General features: G+C 34.4%; 1 protein-coding gene across 2 annotated transcripts in view; it reads left to right on the top strand.

The window, feature by feature from the left end:
• Positions 1 to 19,906, top strand: part of ASXL3 (ASXL transcriptional regulator 3) — a 171,584-nt gene that overhangs the window by 96,450 nt on the left and 55,228 nt on the right. Inside the window, exons 8-9 of one of the 2 annotated variants that reach the window (XM_074340180.1) lie at positions 41 to 160; positions 11,603 to 11,766. In XM_074340180.1, coding sequence (XP_074196281.1) covers positions 41 to 160; positions 11,603 to 11,766 — 284 coding nt within the window. Of the gene's footprint in view, positions 1 to 40; positions 161 to 11,602; positions 11,767 to 19,906 lie in introns of those variants that run through there. The other variant, XM_074340179.1, reaches the window with a different exon arrangement.

Here is a 19,906-nt window from a genome sequence, read left to right as displayed (position 1 = left end):
AGCAAGAGGAAGATGACATAATAACTATTTCCTTTTTTAGGATCTGAATCTAAAAATGGTGAAGCAGACAGTTCAGATAAAGAAATGAAACATGGACAAAAATCTCCCACTGGAAAACAAACAAATCAGCACTTAAAACGATTAAAAAAGTCTGGTTTAGGTGAGTGTTCACTAGATTTTGACATTTCACATTTTAGAGATTTATATCTTTTTGAATGAAATTATAGAAAATCTCAAAATTTTTAATGGTTAAATAAAAAAAAAATATTTCCAATTTCTCTAAACCAAAAAGGGTGCTAAATAAGGAAATGTAGTTATAACAGAATGATCTTAAGCATTAAGATTATTAAATATTAAATATTGCTAAATTTGTGAATGACACTAGATGATGCAGGGGCTAAAGATAAGAGATTTAAAATGATATATGTATTTCAGTAATTATCTGCTTAGTCATGATTCTAACTACTGTACAATGTTTTGTTCCTGCAACTGGATTTCATTTTATTGGAATATGCTGTATTGGGAGAAAAAAAATACAACTTTTATAAAGAGTTCATTGAACTGGAGAGTACATTGTCACTGGGGTCTGCTGCAGTAAAACTGTTGTACCTTGCTTTTCATCTGTGCTGCTTGAAATACTCAGTAGTGCTTGTCTGAAAAATAGTGTAAAATTGCTGAGAAGTGTGGGAGACACAGTCCAGGGGTCTTGCAAGTCAGCAATGAGTTTTCTTGTGAATATTTCCTTCCTGATAACTTTTCGTAAGGAACCCAACAGCAGCAATCAGGAAAAAAGGAATATGAGAATTAAAAAGATGAAAATAAACGTATCCTAGGCTGAACATTGCAATTCTCTACTGAATCTGCTTGTTGGATGTCCGGACCTAATGGCTTCATTTCTCTTAGTTATTTCACCTCTGAGTAAGGGTAATGATAATGACCTGGATCATTGTAACATTTTGTAAAATGGTTGATAGAAACTACCAGTTTATTGGCCTGAACTTTATTACTGGTTCTGCCACTGATTTTCTTGGCAACTTAGGGCAGTTCTTATTTGCAGAATTTGTCTGTTTGTAAAGTTCAAGCAAGATTTTGACCCATTTATTTTGATTTTTTAGTAAAGGTTTATTGATTGCTTACTGTATACCAGGAATTATGCTAAATCCTAGGAACATACTTTGAATAAAAAGCCTTTGAATTGGATTTATATATCCTTAGATAAGATCTCTTTGGGGAAGCAGATTTATTTTTGTTCTAAATTCTTTAAATGTAGCATGATTACTTTGTTTGCATTATTTCCAAAGCTAAATAATTTTATAGTTTTTGTGTAGCCCAAAAATGTATGAATGTGTGTTTGTGTATAACCACACTTACACATATACTGGTGTGTTATTTTTCTTCCAGCCTTTTGGGTTTTGTAAAGTAAATACTTTGATATGAGTAATGTACTTACAAAACTGTAAGTACTGAAATACAAAACTGTAATGAGAGAATGCTATGTAAAGAATGTCCTTAAAAAAAAAAAAAAAGCCCTGTTATGATACCCTAACTAAATTAAAAGTCAGAGACCTTCAGTTCAAAATGGTCTGCTACCAACCTCTGTACAGTCAGTGTCATATCATGAATTTAAGAAAATTCAAGGCACAGGGCCCACCCTATTTAATTACTTAGCTCACTTCAGGACTGAAAGTCAACAAGAGTGTGGACTAGGTAATCAGATCCTCTCAGGTGCTCAGGTCTTCAGTCAGGATCTCTTGTAATCGAATTTTTACCTAGAAGTCTTGCACACCAGTAAACACCTTACATGTTAAAAATTGTATTGTCACAGTATTTTAGCTGACTTGTTCACAAATTAAAAAGGTGATAAAGGGATCATTTTGTTCTTTTTCACTGACTTGCTTTAAGACTACAAAGTAGTAAAAATCATGAAGCTTCCTTAATGAAGGAATGGAAAAGTAAAATCATATTTAATGCAATGGTCTAGGTATTTCGACAAAAGTCATCTCTGTTAGTCCTTGATTCAATTATGTACAGGAGAATTATTTCCATTTTTAAGCTGATGAAACTGAGGTCCAGAAGATTAAGGAGATTTATACATAAAGGAAACAGCTAAGATAACAAGCTAAGGCATTGCTAACTCCAAAGTCTAAACCATTAATCTTGAATATGGTCTGACTGTCAAATCATCTAGCCATATTGTAGACCTCTAGGCACCACTGAGAAGCACTGTGGCTCTCTATGACATCAGGAGTCTTCCATAGGTCTTTAAATGCAGGTAACACTAGTTACACATAGACGGAGAGTGATCAACTATAAGATTTCCTGACTGATTCATTAAAATTAAACAGACTGAGGCAAAAGGTGGGATTTAAATAAAGGCAATTAAGGTAAAAAAATTTGTCAAAAGTAAACTAAAGGTGATACTCGTACGGAATTGTGAGTAACTGACTAACCTAGCAAGCAGCTGGGTGGAATGGCTTATTTTGTGGAAATGAAGTCAGTAGTACTTATTAAGCCTCCAGTATATGCCTATTACTGTAAAATGAAAAGTCAAAAAATGTAAAATGAAAGAGACTTAAATGTAACCATCCAGACAGTAACCCATGTCTCTTTTGGAAATTCATATTTTTGATGTTCTATGACCTTAGGAATGTTACACGGTAAAAGATTCTACATGCTCTGAAGCATTTTAGAGTCAGTGTGGCATTTATTTACTCTGTAAGGCACATTTATGTACATTTTGCACTCCCTTCTTTGCCATTAAGTTGTTAATTCCTTGGAAATAGTGAACTTCTTATCCATCTTTGAGGTTCTCATCACACCCATTATATCCCTCTTATTTAGTAGGTTCTGAATACATTTTGAATGAATTATTTATAAGTAACTGAATGGGCTACTAAGTTTGGATGGATGAGGCATCCTGTAAGTTTCAGCATAGTAAACAGCTCCTTGAATAAAAATGATCCTGTGCTCTTGGGAAAGGTCATTCATTGTGAACCAATTTATAGCCGCAGAACTAATGCAAAGAAAGATGAACCCACCCAACAGACCTTAGCCAACTAGACAGGGAGATCTGCTTCTCTGTTATCTGTTTTTCCTGCCAGAGTTAGACATCTAATTCGTACAATTTCAGAAATGGGGTTTTGACCTTCTTTGCCCACTCTAGGTAGAGGTAACTGTATGTAAGTCCTAACCTGTTGAAACCATTCTGAATTAAAAGAAATGCTATAAAGTCTTTTCTAACTTAAATTGGTAATTCTGAAATCTAGTCAAAATCCGAGTTTAGAATGTAAATCTAAATTTTTATCTTCATTATGCGATTTCTCTAGCAGGATATGAAATACTTTTAATTGTCCCCTAAGTGCTTCCTTTCAGTCTCTGGCAATTACTTAATTTGTCATATTGCAGGATATTCACCCTATTCAAGATGTAGGTTTCACCTGGGTCTTGGAATCTCGTGTGTAGCCCAGCACACAATAGACACCACTGTGTTTCCCTGAGGACCCTACAGTAAAGGGTGCACCACAGACCTCCTCCGATCCCTCCATATACCATCTTCCTTGGAGAGGACTAGGAGCATACTACGAGTATATGTATATACATATATAAGAGAGAGAGAAAGCTTCAACATGCCTCAGTCATTCAAGTTCTGATCATGATCCTGAAATTTTTATAAGCAATATATCACTCAGCATAGGAACCCATTACTTTTGACATAGGTGTTTTATTTTGTTTTGTTCGTTCTTACCCAGGGCTGTATATATGAAAATATTTCTCTGAGTAGCCATCTGACTGAATAGGCACGGTAACATGGGGCAAGTGATTGCAGTTGAAAAACATAATGGATCTATAGAATATTTCTTTAATGATCTTTTGGTAAAAAAACAAACAAAACCTTGTTAATCCTCTACCATTCTTAATCATGTATGGTAGAAAATATTATTTTTATATGCATAAAATCAAATACAATATCTACAAAGCTCCTTTATATCTTATATCTTGAAAATTATTAAAACAGTAAATATTAGACTACCAAATAATCAGGCAGTAAAAACCACATCCAGTGAGATGAAAGGTAGGTGAAAATGGGGTTTGAAGTATATGTTTTTCTTGCCTAATCAGTTGTTTTAACATCCTGTCTCCTTATCTTAGCAAAAGAGTTTTAAAACCTCCCCTATGGCATTTTCTGAGCTAACCCTGGTACATTATCATCTCACAGTCTTCAGGGCATTTAGAGGATGGATTGTGAACATTTTTTTAAAAGTGTTTAATGATATTGTCTCTTACCACTAGTTTAGTGTTAGTTTCTCACATTTTCCCCTAACTAAAATAAAAGCTCCTTAAATTAGGACCATTTATCTAAACCAGTGTTTAATTATACTTCTTCCTACCATATCACATAGTAGGAGTTTCAAAAGTGCCTGCTAAACAAATCTGAGATTCTAATGGATGTCTCTGAGGGTTTTGTAATAAATGTCCTTGCTGAGCCCAACTTCTGGGATTCATTCCAGTAAATTTTATATTTGATTTCAGCTTTTTTTACTGAAGAATTATAACTTTACTAGTTTTGTAAAATGTTATATACTTTTAAAATAAATTAATGCAGAAAAATGAAAATAAAATTTGAATAACCCTAAATCTGTCATGCAAAATAATTTCTTCTAATATTTTATAAACGTTATTTGACATCTCTTCCTGTGTATGTATAGCCAGAGATCATCTTAGAAAAACTGTATTACACAATTTTAATTAAAAGTATTAAATTTGATTGTTTAGGCTGAATAATAAAAAAGAACAGAATTTAAAAAACAACAGAAAATTGCTAACTAAACATTGTTACAAGATATATTCATATCTAAAAGTATTCTCCAAAGATGTTAAAAATATGAAATATGAAATATGTGTGATTATCATTTTAACTTTTTAACTACTCATTTGACTTTGGACAATATATTACAAAGGATGGGGAAATAATTACACTTACGGTCCCTGCTACCTCCATGTTTTTGTTATTTATATTATTTTTTAAAGATCAAAGTTGTTAACATTTATATAATTCTATTTTGTAATCAGAATCTCCATAATTCATTAACTCAAGTACTATAATAGATTATTTACACAGTTTCTTCATTTGTGAAGTCTATATGGATTCATGTTGTAGATGACTAGATTTTGTCCTCTGATAAAATTTTTTTCCCTTAGACTTGACTCTTTGAAAGCCTGTTTTTGTCTCAGTTCTTTCAGAATCATCCCTCTCTAATTTCTTTAAGACAAGGAAGAACTCTTTCATTTTGTACTCTTTCTGTATTTCTTTGGGCCATTCCTCCTGTAACAAAAGGCCCTGGTCAGCCTCTGGCATGTTCTCCTTCCCTCTGCATACCTACTATGTCTCTGTGTTTGTGCATTTTATGCATAAATCCTGTGTGGGTCCCCTTCTGGGAAATATGAGTCTTTCAGCAAGCAGACTACCTACTGATCAACAAGAGCTCCAGAGGCTGCAACCTTTCCACAAATTGATGAGCTTCCAATCCCCTTTGGTCAAAATAATAGAGAATTTCCATGACCCTAATTGGACACATTGCCATGATTTTTATCAGGGGTCAACCTAGTGTCTTTTTATATAGCATAGACCCTGTGGCAATTTGGCAATTGTTGCTTCTCTTCCCTCCTTCTTTCAACTTCAACTACTTTACACTCCGGTGTTCAGGAATTAGACACTAAAATTACTACATCTTTTTCTTCTTGTGAATACTGTAGGGAGATGAGGTTCCAGCTTTAACAAGATAATACAATCAGATATAATTGGATTGTTCTTAAGCCAATTAAGAGTAAGTGCATAAGGATAATTAAAAAGGAATTAAACATTCTGTGTGGCAACAAATTTAGCAATATATTCATCTGCTCCATTTTTGTTCCAAAATTATAAAACATACATTTTCTTAGATGGACATTTTTGAAATAGATCTTCATTTGGTTGTCATAAAAGACTATATAACTCTGTGAATCTTTTCTTTTTTTTCTATGATAGTCTTAGTAAAGATTTTGAACCATACTAAATAGTAACTAACAGCATATACTTTTCACATTGCTCATAACATATATTTCACAAGTTTTTCTTTTCTTTTTTCATTTTGCCAACACCCCTCCCAATCAGAATCACTCTTGGTAAAAGACCTTAATTCCTTCATATTGAGAATATTTAGGCCATAAAAATGAATTAAGCAAATTCCTTTCCTATATTTTTCAACATTTCTGCCTCTAGGTTTTACCTTTGCCTCTGATGAGAAAAGGAGACTTCTTCCTAATTCTTCTCTGCCTGTGGTCAAATTTCTTTTTTTATTGTGAAATACTTGTAACATATAGAAAAATATAGATGTTAATAAAGCAGACCTTTATATATCCATTACCTTGACTCAACAAATATTAGGAGTTTGTCAGATTAGATACAACTTTTGTATCTAAATAGATACAACTTTTGTGCTTTTCTGCGTAAGTGAGATTGGCTAATAAATTTTCTCTCTCATTCTATTTTTGTTTATCCTTATTTTGGAATAAAGGTTATATTAACTTCATAAAGTGAATTAAAGAACTTTCTTTTGTTACCTCCTCACTGAAATGTGTATAAAATGAAATGGTGTGAGAGTTCTTGATGTATTGGTAAAATTCATCTTTAGAGCTATTTATGATAAGTACTCTGTGCATACGGGGTGGAGGCTTGTCTCTTTATCCATTTTTTTTAAGTTTTTACAAATTTATTCAGGTTTTCTATTTTTAAATTAAATTTGAAAATGTATAAACTTATAGTTTATCTGTCTTCAAAGATATTGGCTGAAGTCATAATATTATATTATGCTTTTTAAAATCTAATTTTATCAAATATATGGTGATGGAAGGAGAACTGACTCTGGGTGGTGAACACACACAATGCAATATATAGATGATGTATTATAGAAATGTACACTTGAAACCTCTATAATTTTACTAACCAGTGTCACCCCAATAAATTAAATAAATAAAAAATCTCATTTTAATGATAATATATCTGCTTTGTAAATTTATACGATATCTCAAATTATGTCCCTACCTTTCATTCCTATTCATGTTCATTCATGTCACCTCTCACTAGAGGTATGCCTATTTTATTAGTCTAATAAAAGAAAAACTTTTTTTTGTTTTTGATGATCTTCATTGTCCTTGTTTTGTATGTCCTGAATGTCTAGTCTTATTCTTACAATCTTTCCTGCCTTCTTTCTTAAGTTTGTATTATCATGTTCATTTATTAACTTCTTGATTTGTACATTTAACACTTGAATTTTCAATATTTTTTCCACTCTGTACAATTTACCTTAAAACCAATTGAGTTGTATTTTACAAATTTTGACATTATTTAGAATGAAAGATTTTGTTACTTTTATTGCAGATTTTTTCTTTAACTTATGAAATACTTAGAAGTGTGCTTTGGAAAGTTCAAATGTGTAATGGATATAAGAGGATTGGAGAGTTGCTGTGTTTGTGTTATTGATACCTAATTTTATTTCTCTGTGGACAGAAAGACAAAGTTTTATGTTATTCTTTAGTATTTGTTGAGACTCACTGGTCAGGTTTTTGTTTTGTTTTGTTTTTGTTTTCTTACTGTTCCTTGAGTACCGACCAAAAAAAAAAATTACTTTCTCTTAAGGGCTTAGTGCAGTGCCTTATGTCAAATTCATTGGTTCAGAATTGAGTTGTTAAAGTCCTCTATATTCTTAAAACAAGTTTTTTGTCTGATATCTCAATTTCTGATAAAATATGTTTAAGACTTTCCACTAGCATTGTGCAATACCAATGTATCTTTTTTAATTCTCTCAATTTTGGATTTTGAATGCTATGGTTTTTAAATGGATGCAGGCTTAAAGTCATTATATTTTCCCAATGAATTTTTCTTTTTACACTTAAGAAATTATCTTTTTCATGCCCAATATGTTTTTTTAACTTTGTTTATCTTGTCTGATGTTAATATTGTAGTATTACTTTTTTTATTGTTTTGAATGTCTGCCTAGTGTTTCTTAGTTTATCTCATTTTTATCCATTCCATGTGATGTTTAAGTATATCTCTTGTAAGCAGCATATAATTGGATTGTATTACTTTTTAAATCTAGTATGGAAATCCATTTATATTTATTTTGATTGTATTGGACTTGATTTAAATTTCTTTTCTGCCTTCCATTTGATGGATTGAGTTTTCCTTCCATGCATTTATTTGAAAGTTATGAGTCTTTTTCATTTCTTTCAATGGCTACTTTACTTTTAACAAAGTAAAGCACTAGTCTGTATCTCTCTTGTTACCAAACAATGCCCAGGTTCTACAGAGTTCTCATTTCAATTACACCTTCTCTTCTTGCATGCAGTTATTGTCTACTATTTTATTTCCACTTTGTTTTAATTATCATTAATTATTAATTTTCACCGTTAATGTCTATTTGGAGTTAGTTGTGTCTATTAGTCTTTCAGTTTACTTTGCCTCTGCTACCCACTCATTGTTTCTTTGTTTTAGTTTCTTTATTTGTTAAGAACATCTATTTGTTGTTATTTCAGCAGGATTCTCTAAGGGATAGAGTTTTCATTTTAGATGCTGAAATGTTCTTCTATCATTGCCATTTTGATAGACTTTGTTATTAATGAAATTCTAAATTGACACTTATTTTCTCTTGGCCCTTTGAAGATATTTCACTGTCATCTGTTACTTATTGATGATAAGGTTTCTGTGTCTTATTATCATCCCTTCGAAGGTAACCTATTTTTGTTCAAAATTGTTCTAAATTTTCTTTTTCTTTTTGATGTTTTGTGATTTCAACACAGCAAATGGGAATTTATGCTTCTTGAGATTTGGTATATTAACCTGGGGACTCTTGTCATTTTTTCAATTCTAAAAATTTCAGCCATTAGTTTTTTTTGTGTTTTTTTTTAAGATTTTATTGGGGAAGGGGAACAGAACTTTATTGGGGAACAGTGTGTACTTCCAGGCCTTTTTTCCAAGTCAAGTTGTTATCCTTTCAATCTTAGCTGTGGAGGGTGCCGTTCAAGTTGTTGTCCTTTCAGTCTTAGTTGTGGAAGGTACAGCTTAGTCACTGTTGCTAGTTTCAAGGGGCGCAGCCCACCATCCTTTGCGGGAGTCGAACTGGCAACCTTTTGGTTGACAGGACGCGCTCCAACCAAATGAGCCATTTGGTAGCTCAGCAGCAGCTCACCTCAAGGTGCCATGTTCAATCTTAGTTGCAGGGGGCGCTGCCCACCATCCTTTGCGGGACTCGAGGAATCGAACTGGCAACCTTGTGGTTGAGAGCCGGTGCTCCATCCAACTGAGCCATCTGGGAGGCAGCTCAGCTCAAGGTGCCGTGTTCAATCTTAGTTGCAGAGGGCTGAGCCCACCATCCCTTGCGGGATTCGAGGAGTTGAACTGGCAGCCTTGTGGTTGAGAGCCCACTGGCCCATGTGGGAATCGAAATGGCAGCCTTTGGAGTTAGGAGCATGGAGCTCCAACAGCCTGAGCCACCGGGCCAGCCAGCCATTAGCTTTTTAAATATTGCGTCTAGCATCTGTGGTTTTTCATTCGGCAAGTACGATAGATGTGCATGCTTACTGCTATTTCATTCCCTGTATTTCTTCTCTCTCCTATTTTTTGACGCATCATTTTTATGCTGCATTCTAGATATTTTCATCAACTCTATATTTTAATTATTTAATAATTCTTTCCTCTGCTGTTTCAATTGAATATTGTTTAATTTTTTGTTAATTTTTTTGTTTCTTTTATTAAATTTATTGGGGTGGCATTGGTTAATAAAATTATGTAGGATTCAAGTGTACAATTCTATAATACATCATCTATGTCGCATTGTGTGTTCACCACCCAAAGTCAAGTCTCCTTCTGTAACCGTACATTTGACCTCCTTACCCTCTCCTAACCCCCCCTTACCCTCTGGTAACCACTAAACTGTTGTCTGTATCTATGAGTTTTTGTTTCTTTGTTTGTCTTGTTCATTTTTTGCTTTCAGTTTTATGTCCCACATATGAGTGAAATTGTATGGTTCCCAACTTTTTTTTTCTGATTTATTTTGCTTAGCATGATAATCTCAAAATCCAAGTTGTCGCAAATGGCAGTATTTCATCTTTTCTAATGGCCGGGTAATATTGCATTGTATATATGTACCCCATCTTGTTTATCCAATCATGTATCGAAGGACACTTTGGTTGTTTCCATGTCTTGGCCACCGTAAATTATGCTGCAGTGAACGTAGGGATATATATATTTTTACGGATAAATGTTTTCAGATTTTGGGGATAAATACCCAGAAAAGGGATTGCTAGGTTATATGGTAATTCTGTTCCTAATTTTTTGAGGAATCTCCATACTGTTTTCCATAGTGACTGCACCAATTTACATTCCCACCAGCAGTGTATGAGAGTTCCTTTTTCTCCACAACATCTCCAACACTTTTTTTTTTTTTAGAAGTTCTATCTGGTTCATTTCAGATTTGCCTATGTCTTGATCAGAGTGTTCCTGTTTTTTATAATGGTTTTTGTTCCTTCTTTTGTCTCTAATTATTTAAAACAAGAACTAATAATTTTTCTGTGAGGGCCCAGAGAGTAAATACTGTAAGCTGTGCAGATCATGCAATTTCTGTTACAACTATTCAACTCTGCATTGTAGTGCAAAAGCAGACCTAGGCAATATCTAAACAATTGTTCATGACTGTGTTCCAATAAAACTGTATTTACCAAAACAGTCATTAGTGTGGAAATAGCTCATAGGCCCTTGATTTAAAACATATTCTATTACAATCACATTCAAGAGGTTCTCTTACCTCAAGTAACTAAGAGTGGTAATTCTTCCATTTGATGTTTCAGCTGACTTTCCCTCATGGTAGATTATTTTCTTGTGTTTCATAATTTCAAGTTGTGAGCTGTGCCTACAGCCTTCTTTTGGAGGTCAGGGTGTCTTGAGTTGTACAATTATCCTTCAAAACATACTGGTATTTCAGACCTTGCAGGTAATGTTTTTGTAAAAGATTGCTTTTTAAGTTATTACTCCCTAAATAACTTGGATAAGAATCTTCTGAACTAATCTAGCACTTAGTGCTTTACCAGACACAGGGAGCTCACAGCTATCAGTGCTACCATTATCTCTATGAAAATTAACAGCACTGTTGTTAATGATCCTAGGTCTGTAGAATCTACAAAAATTGTAATTGTTACCCGTTATGCTCTATAAAGTTTTTTTAAAATCCTGGTTAATCGGAAGATCATAATTAAAAATACTTCTTTATCTAGACCTGATGCTACTTTGAGTTAAAAACATAGATAGTATTGAGTGAAGTATGTATTGTGAAAATTAAGGACAACTGAGGCAAGACAGAAAAAGAAGCTTTGGGGATTTCCTTCTGAAATATCCTTTTTATAAGGGATAGAATTAAATATTTATGAATATATATACGCAATCTATATCTATATCTACATCTATATGTATATGCATGTATACTTGTATATGTTCAATATACATATGAGTGTGTACGCATACATGATTTTCCCAATCTGTAGTAAATTCATGCCTCTTGCTTCTTTATCACAGGGCACTTGAAATGGACCAAAGCTGAGGACATTGACATAGAAACCCCAGGATCTATTCTTGTCAACACTAACTTAAGGGCATTAATAAACAAACATACGTTTGCTTCCTTACCTCAGCATTTTCAACAATACCTCCTGCTTTTGCTACCAGAAGTGGATAGGCAGGTAAGTAGAAGTTTAGACATTTGATATTAGTCACCAGTTATATTATTTGAAGTGGCAGGTCTGTTATCGAAGATGACTGATAAGTGGATGGACCATTTTGTAATAATATAGTACATTTATGTAATTTATATGCTTAGTGCTAGCATTGGTGTATTTATTTAATCTGTCAAAACAAAACCATTTTTTATTATCAGTAGCTAGCCAATTCAAATTTTAAAATATAGTCCATTGCTGTAGAGAGAAAACAACAGACCTACCCACATTAGGAAGGGAAAACAAAGAAATCAAACATTCCATTATCAAATAAATGTTTAAAGTAGCTGCTCCTTTGCCCAGAGGGAATATTGAAGTGCAGCAATAAAAAGCCAGGGTTTCTAAGAAATTATGTAAATGTTTTTATTCTCAACTCTTTCCAAAAAGCATTTAAAATTTATGTTTGCAGTTGCCTTCTGAGAGTCTGTCATCATAAATATGATTGCCTATAAATGATCACCTTTTATCTTTTTTTAGTATAACTGGAAATGCTTTAAATATATTTTTATATTTTTGAAATGACTCTAAAATAAGGAAATAGAAATACAGACCCATAATAGCAGGCACCAATCATATTCTAAAGCTATTTCTTTAGAAAAGAAAGGAAAACAATTTTTTTCATCACATAAACTTTTATTACATTTCACAAAAATTATTAAATGTGAAATAATTTCCTTGTGATTCTTATTTCAATAAATGTTGACACTGTATATAACTTCCAGTTGATAGACGTAATGTGTGTATGTTTATGAATTTGTATCTCAAAATGATAGGTACATCCATAAATTGAAGTGAGCAAGATTGATTCAATTATTTCTATATTAATTTGAACATTTTTTTAGCTTTTATTTGATTCTGTTTTCTACTAACTTACACATCTTCTTTCATACAACTTAAAATTTGATGAGCTATATAGTTTTCTACCATTCTTATGTATCTCTTTGGTAGAGATTATTGCTCATATTTAGAAAAATGGTATTTTAATTTTAGGTACCTTTTTAAATCATAGTAATAGCTGTCATTTATTGAAGAAATGCTATAAATTTACATGTATTATATCACTTAATCTTTATACAAGCCCATAAATTATTTTTTTTCTAATTTGGGAGTTTGCCTGTATTGTACCAAAAACCAAATGTGTAAGATATGTTTTAGGTGCTTTGGAATAATGGAAAAACAGTAAGTGCCTATTAAGTGTTTATTGAATCAATGATTAAATACACTCTAGTTAGATACATAAGTGATATTTATAAATAATCAAAAATGAGGTAGAAATAGGAAAGCTTAAGGAGTAAAAGCACAAAGCATATTGAGTTTTCATATACAGAAGGTAAAAATCAGAGATTAATTAAGATCCCTGAATTGGGCCTTGAGATATAGGCAGAATTTCAAAAAAATAAATGGAAATGTACCAAGTGAAAGGTTCAAAGATACAAAATCAAGAGTTAATCTTATGGGAGTCTGGGTTGTGGGAAGAACAGTGTGAATGAACTGGAAAGACAAATTGGAAGTTAGTTTTGGAAGATTCTTGAGTATGAGACTAAAGAATCTAAACAATGTTCTCTCTGTACTGTGTTTACAGTGCAAAACCATTGAGGGCTTGTGAGCAGAGCTGTAATATATAATATCATTGCTTTTTAAGAAAATTATTCTGACAGTACTAAAAAGGAATGTTAGAGATGGGAAGCATGAAAATGGAAAGAGTTGTTAGAAAGCAATTTTTGTTGTTCCAAAAGCAAAATGAGGGCTTGAATTTGTACAACAGCATTGAAATTTTAGAGTAGGAGAATAACGCTGCCGCCATTATCATCATCATCATCATCATCGTCATCATCATCATCACCATCACCATTATCCAGTGGTAGCAGTTTTACATTTTGTCAAATGACGGTTGAAGTAAGATATAGGGAGAAACCACAGATGACTCTTGGGTTTCAAGCTTGTATGACTGAGAATCGAGTTCAAGAATTAAGGAAAAACTTTATTCATTTATTTATTTTTTTGTGGTGGGGGCTACTGATTTATTGGCTACACAACTGTCCTCCACTTCAACATATATGTGGTTGACCTTATTTACAATTCTCTTCCCAGCTCCTGGAATAAGATTTGGCATAAATAAGATACTCAGTAAACCTTTTTTAAATGAAGAAATGACAAATTGTCCTAGGTTTAGCCAAATATTTCAGTAACCCAAGAGGTCAGTCTAAGCCAATATTTTATTCAACCTATAGCAGTTTCTTACTCAGTATTTTCTAGTCACTGTGAGAAATATAAATGAATAAGGTACAATACCTGTCTTCAAATAACATTTAGTTCATTGAGAAATTATTTATTCAAGAAATATCTACTGAGCATGTATTATGTGCTATGTACATTTTGCTAAATATAGAGGATTCAAGAATCTTCTGGAGGAATAAAAGAGGAGACAGACAACCTCATTCTGAAATACTGTAAAATATACTCTTCCCTCATTACTAGGAAAGAAGTCTAATAACTGGATAGACCTACACCAAATTTAGTATAAAATGAGGCAAAGTAATACAAATGTCAAAATGGAAGAATAAAGAAACTCCACTGAGGGTACAGAAGATGAAGGACTTTAGTCTGAGAATAGTATTGGAGAAGATTTCCTGGTAGAAGGGTTACTTAAAAGTTGACCCTTGAAGAACTAACAGATGTTTTGTAAGTAGAGCCAAGGGAAAGTGAATTTTGTAGAGGGAGAACATGTCTTACAAATACTTGCTGCTTGTGTTTCCAGAATATTCAGTAGTTCAGTATGACTGGACCAGGGGAAAAGTGGTGGGATATTGTGCCAAAGGATAGTATGATTGACAACCTAATGACCGAGTTGCAGAGTAAGCTCTTTGAACTTTTTCTGAAACCAATGGGTAACATCACAGATTTTTCAGATAAAAAATGGCATGCATAGAATAATTTATACAATTATTTTAGGGCCTGGACAGAAGGAAGGGAACAAGGTCCAAGGGATAAATAAAATACAGTCTTTATTTTCTCTTAGGAGCCAGTAGCCCTGTAAATGATGGATTGGACAAACAGAAAGATAAGACATAGTGAAACTGGTTAAGAGGCAATTGTACTAGTTGAGATTTGAGATAAGGGTCTGACCTTGGGCATTGGCCTTGGAAATGAAAAGAAAGAACTGAATTCCAGGCATATTTTCAACCCGGATTAGTAGGAATAAATGACAGATTGCCCATGAGATGGGGTTGTAAAAGGTCTAGAAGGCAACTGGAGATTTTATCTAGGGTAACTTGGGAGTACAGAAAGGGTCTGTGGGCCTATCCACATTTGATACCAAGAAATTTAGAGCTATTTATATCTCTTTGTTTCTCTCCTAGCAGAAAGTTAGCTTGATGCAACAAGCTACCAAAACTGTGGGTGTTTCAGTCTTGCTTGTAAATATGAGGATGAAAACCACTATTTTCTCGACCAGAATCAGTAGAAATATGAATCTCATACACAGACTTATTTGAGCCAGTGGAAGTTACTATAATTATGTGAAATACCTAAGAATTTCATTTGTATGAAAACGATCTTCACATATTTTTACAGAATTTGAAATCCCCAGCTTTCTTGTTTCCTTTGTTTGACAACCTCCGGTTTCTGCCTGATTTCTCCCCTGAAGCAGTCTTACAGGGCCTCCTACTCTGGAGCACATGAAGCCAAAGTGCATTCCATTATTACATCTTTAAAATATGGGAAGCTACGTTCCCTTTATTTATCTTGCCAATGCCAACTGTCATTAAGCCAGCCTGTCTGGTATTTTGTTTTCCCATATTTGTACTTTTCTTTCTTTTTTAGAGGTTTTTTTCTAAATCTTAGATTACACTTTTATTTACTCCTAGTTGTTTTATAACATTGTTGTAGCTAGTTTTATATTGAATTTTACTCGCCACACATTATGCTACAAGTAACAGAAAATTAAACTCAAACTGACTTAAATATAAAGGAGATTTATTGGCTCAGGCAGTTAGAAGAGGTGAGAATGGACTTCTGGTTGTTGGTCCTGGTTTCAGTTATTATCAACGACCCATTCAGTTATAATTTAATGAATTAATTTTCAATCTTATCCCTTGTTGTTGTATTGAATCCCTTTGTGGTAGGATGGCTACCTGAATCAAAAAATGGGTACTTGCCTCTTCGTTCACACTCATGGAGAAAATACTTTTATGTCAGTATTTCAAAGGAAAGACCTAATAGGTTATGGTTCTAGAGGAGACAGATATGTAAAAGCTGGTAGTTACAGAATATGCCATGGTGAGAGTATACGCATTTTGCTATGGAAACATAGAGGAGATAATTATACTCTGTCTGTGGGAGTTAGAGAAGGTTTCAAAGAGAAGGTGCCATGTAAATTGGTTTTGGGAAGATGGAATAAGTTTATCAGGTTGAGAAGTGTAGCGATATCCTAGTAGAGGAAACAATATGTACCAGTGATAACATTCATTACTTACAATGCTAGGCCTCCTACATAGATTATCACTAATCCTTATAATAACTCTCCAAGGAGTCTGTATTATTAACCCAACTTCATGTATGTGGAAAATGAGGATCAGGAAGCAAATAGGATGTGTCCAACTCATTCCAAGAAAAACTTGGGAGCCAGAATTTGAACACAAATTTGTCTGACTCCATGCTTTTTCCCCTACATGATGTTCCTTGCCCCCAAGACACAAGCAGAGAAGTGTGTGCAATCTATCAGCACACAATTGAGATGGCTGGGGTATAAGGGCAGGTTGGAGCAAGCCTTTAAAAATGGCCTCATTGGTCAGCAAGCAATGTAGAATATACCGCAAATTTACATTTGAAGCATGACATTAGTATTATAGATTTATATTTTAGAAAAGGGACTGTATTGGAGGAGTGAGGCATGAAGCAGAGGAGGGAGATTTCCCCCACTCACCACCTTGCTGTGGTTTAGTCACACTAACCTCCTTCCTGTTCCTCAAACCTAATTCTCTCTCAGCCTCTGTACTTGCTGTCGGCTCTGCTAGGAATGCTTTTCCAGTATCTTTTGACAAGGCCAGCTCATTCTCATCCACCAATTAAGTCTCAATGGTATCTCCTCCCAGAGGCTTTTCTTGCCCTCCCCTCCCATCTGTCATACCCTCTTTAGTTGTTTTCTGTCTTTATTTTTCTGTTTATTTCCTTCCTGTACTTACCATAGTCTATAATTAACTTACAAATTCTTTGTTTTGTTTTGTTTTGTTTTTGGGGCTTTCCTCATGAGAGTAAAAGCCCCAGGACAGTGGATTGCTTTCTTCTGTTCACTCTGCCTGGCTTATAGTAAGTGCTCAGTAAATGTTTTCTGAATGAGTGAATGAGCATAGGCTGGAAAACTACTTACAAGACTAGTTTAACATGTCTGATAAACATAAGAACTTCAGCCAAAGCCATTATAGAATGAAAAAGGAAGGCCTAATTTATGAGACATTGTATTAGTTCATTAGGCCAGCCATAACAAAGTCCAGACTGAGTGGCCTAAAAACAGAAATGTATTTTCTCACTGTTTTGGAGGCTACAAGTCCAAGATCACGGTGCTGACATGCTTGGATTCTCCTGAGGCCTCTCTCCTTGACTTGCAGACCTTTTTCTCATTGGGTCCTCGCATGGCCATTTCTTTGTGCAACCACATCCATGGTGTCCCTTCCTCTTTTCATAAAGACACCAGTCATTTGGATTAGGGCCCACCCATATGACCTCATTTATGCATAATTACCTCTTTAGAGGCCCTATCTCCAAACACATTGGGTGTTAGGGCTTCAACATAGGATTGCGGTGCAGGGAGCGGGGGACACAATTCAGTCCAATACAGACATTTGAGCACTAAAATCATCAAGTCTTGATAATTGGATTTGGGGGAGAAGGGGGAACCAAATAATATATTTTTAGGCAAGGTTTATTGTACATTTGAGAATAGCAAAAGATTGGTACTTTGTTTAAAGCTAGGGTGGACTTAAACATGTTTTTGTCCTTAAAATTGAGGGACTTGATGGAAGAAATTAAACACGGAAGAGCTAGGATTTGACTTATTGACCAAAATTTTAGAATTGATGGAAAGGCGTGGGGATTGGAGAAGAAGCTGGGTTAAGGGGGGAAAAAAATGCCGATTTCTAAGATCAGAGAGAAGAGAAACAGGAAGGAGGAGGTGAAGAAATAACCAAATTGAAGAGTACAGTGGAAAGTGGGGGGTTTTCATCTGGGTGGTAGTGTATTTGATCGAGACTAGAGGACCACGGGTTTTAGGAGAGGAAACAAGCTCTGGGAAATAGCTTGATGGCTTAGTGTATATTCTCCTGGGGAAAATCACTGCTGAACAGCACTGAGACTCCATTTGAGGTTAGATGGCAGTGGACACAGTTGTTGTACTTCTGTTTTTCACCCCAGCCGTACTAAATAGTTGTACATTTAGCTTGGTAATCGATGTACCGGAAGTTGGGTTTTGCAAGGGTTGGAGGTTTATAGAGGCTCAAATAGAAGGAGCTGAGAGATTTTAGAGGACTTGTGAAATGCTTGTTGGAGTAGTTGATATGGGGTCCAGGCTAGATAGGGAGAAAAGTAAGGTCAGAGGAGCTAGAGTGAGTGGAGGTCTCAGAGAGTGGAAAATGTGGGGTTAAAGGAAGAAATACATGTTGTTGAATGATGTTACAGAGTCTCAAAATAACACTTCGAATATGATCAGGTTTAGGTAAACACATAGGTCCGAAAGCGTTCTCCTTGGCTACTGCAGTTACGTTCAGAGATCAAATACAAAGAAACTAAAGGGTCAGAGCAGCGTTGGCCAGTGCTAGTGAGCAGAGAGAATTGTAGCTAGTTCTTCATTCAATCCTCATGTAGGAATATTGGTTTAATAAATTCAGGGCTTGGGTTTGTAGCCAGACATTCCTTTGTGCATAGCTCCCTGCAAGATGCGCTTGGGGAATTTTTAGAACCTCCTTGATTGTACATAGCAGATCCTCTTTTCTCTAAGGATTTGTACTTTATAAACTGTGTCTACATAGAACAATTTTGTGACCTTTTAAAAATATATGGCAGCTGGTGGAATAAATGTCAACTGAAGTGGAGTCATATTTAGGTTTTTATTACACTTTCAAATCGAACATCACTGATGAATAGGTTGTTGTCCCTTCTGTCATCTGTATCATTCTTAAGTGATGTTCTTCTCTGCCTCCATTTGGTGGTATCAAGGCTATCAGGGCTGTCTCTCCAAACACTTAACAGCACCATTCCACAACTGCTTCCAAATAAATTATGCCTATTATTTTTTGTGCAAATGGTAATTGCAGCATTTCAATCCTTTCTTACTGATCTTCCAATTTTGCTCTGCATTCATATCTGTGTGGCTGTGGTCTCTTAAATGACTAGCCACCGAAGGATATGTACTGTGTAGGCTCTTTAAAATCACATCTAGCTTTGTGCTCTTCAGGTTTTTGCACTCACTAGCAATAATGCACATAATTTTAACTGTGGAGAATGTCATTAAACTAAAATGGAACATTTACACAGTCCCTTTTGCAGAGAATTTTGGACTAGGAAAATGAATGTGTGTGTCAGACATTTTACAGCACATGAGAATGTGATTTATTGATTTCTGATGGCTCTGTTGGCATCAGTGTATATATTTAAAGAAGTCACGCAGCCTTTATAAATGCAAATGGGAAAGGGCTTTCCATCTTTTTCCTCGATGGAAATAGCTCATACATTTTCAATAAGTCAGGCTCCTCTTAGAGATTGCTCTATGTACCGTATATATTGATTTAAAAATTATACAGTTATTTTATTCTACAAATAGCGTATATAATGAAATGTCAATTTACCTAACAGATTATAGAAATTCAAAAGTATTAAAGATATGAAAAAATACTAGTATCTTAAGCCTTTAGGTAATACTAAGTGTGTACTTGAGATGTAATTATTTTAATGGAACTGACACTTGGGCTTTTTCCCTGCTTCTGAAAGCATATCTTAAAGTACTTAGGAAATCCAATATTCCTTCTAGCCTAAGTCACTTACTGGTGATAGTAAATCATACATGGCCTAAAATATCCTTTTAGACCACGCCTGGAGATTTCTATTCTCGCCATCT

Source organism: Rhinolophus sinicus, linkage group LG09, assembly GCF_036562045.2.
Source record: "Rhinolophus sinicus isolate RSC01 linkage group LG09, ASM3656204v1, whole genome shotgun sequence".
Lineage (NCBI taxonomy): Eukaryota > Metazoa > Chordata > Mammalia > Chiroptera > Rhinolophidae > Rhinolophus > Rhinolophus sinicus.
This window is presented reverse-complemented; position numbering and strand designations above follow the sequence as displayed.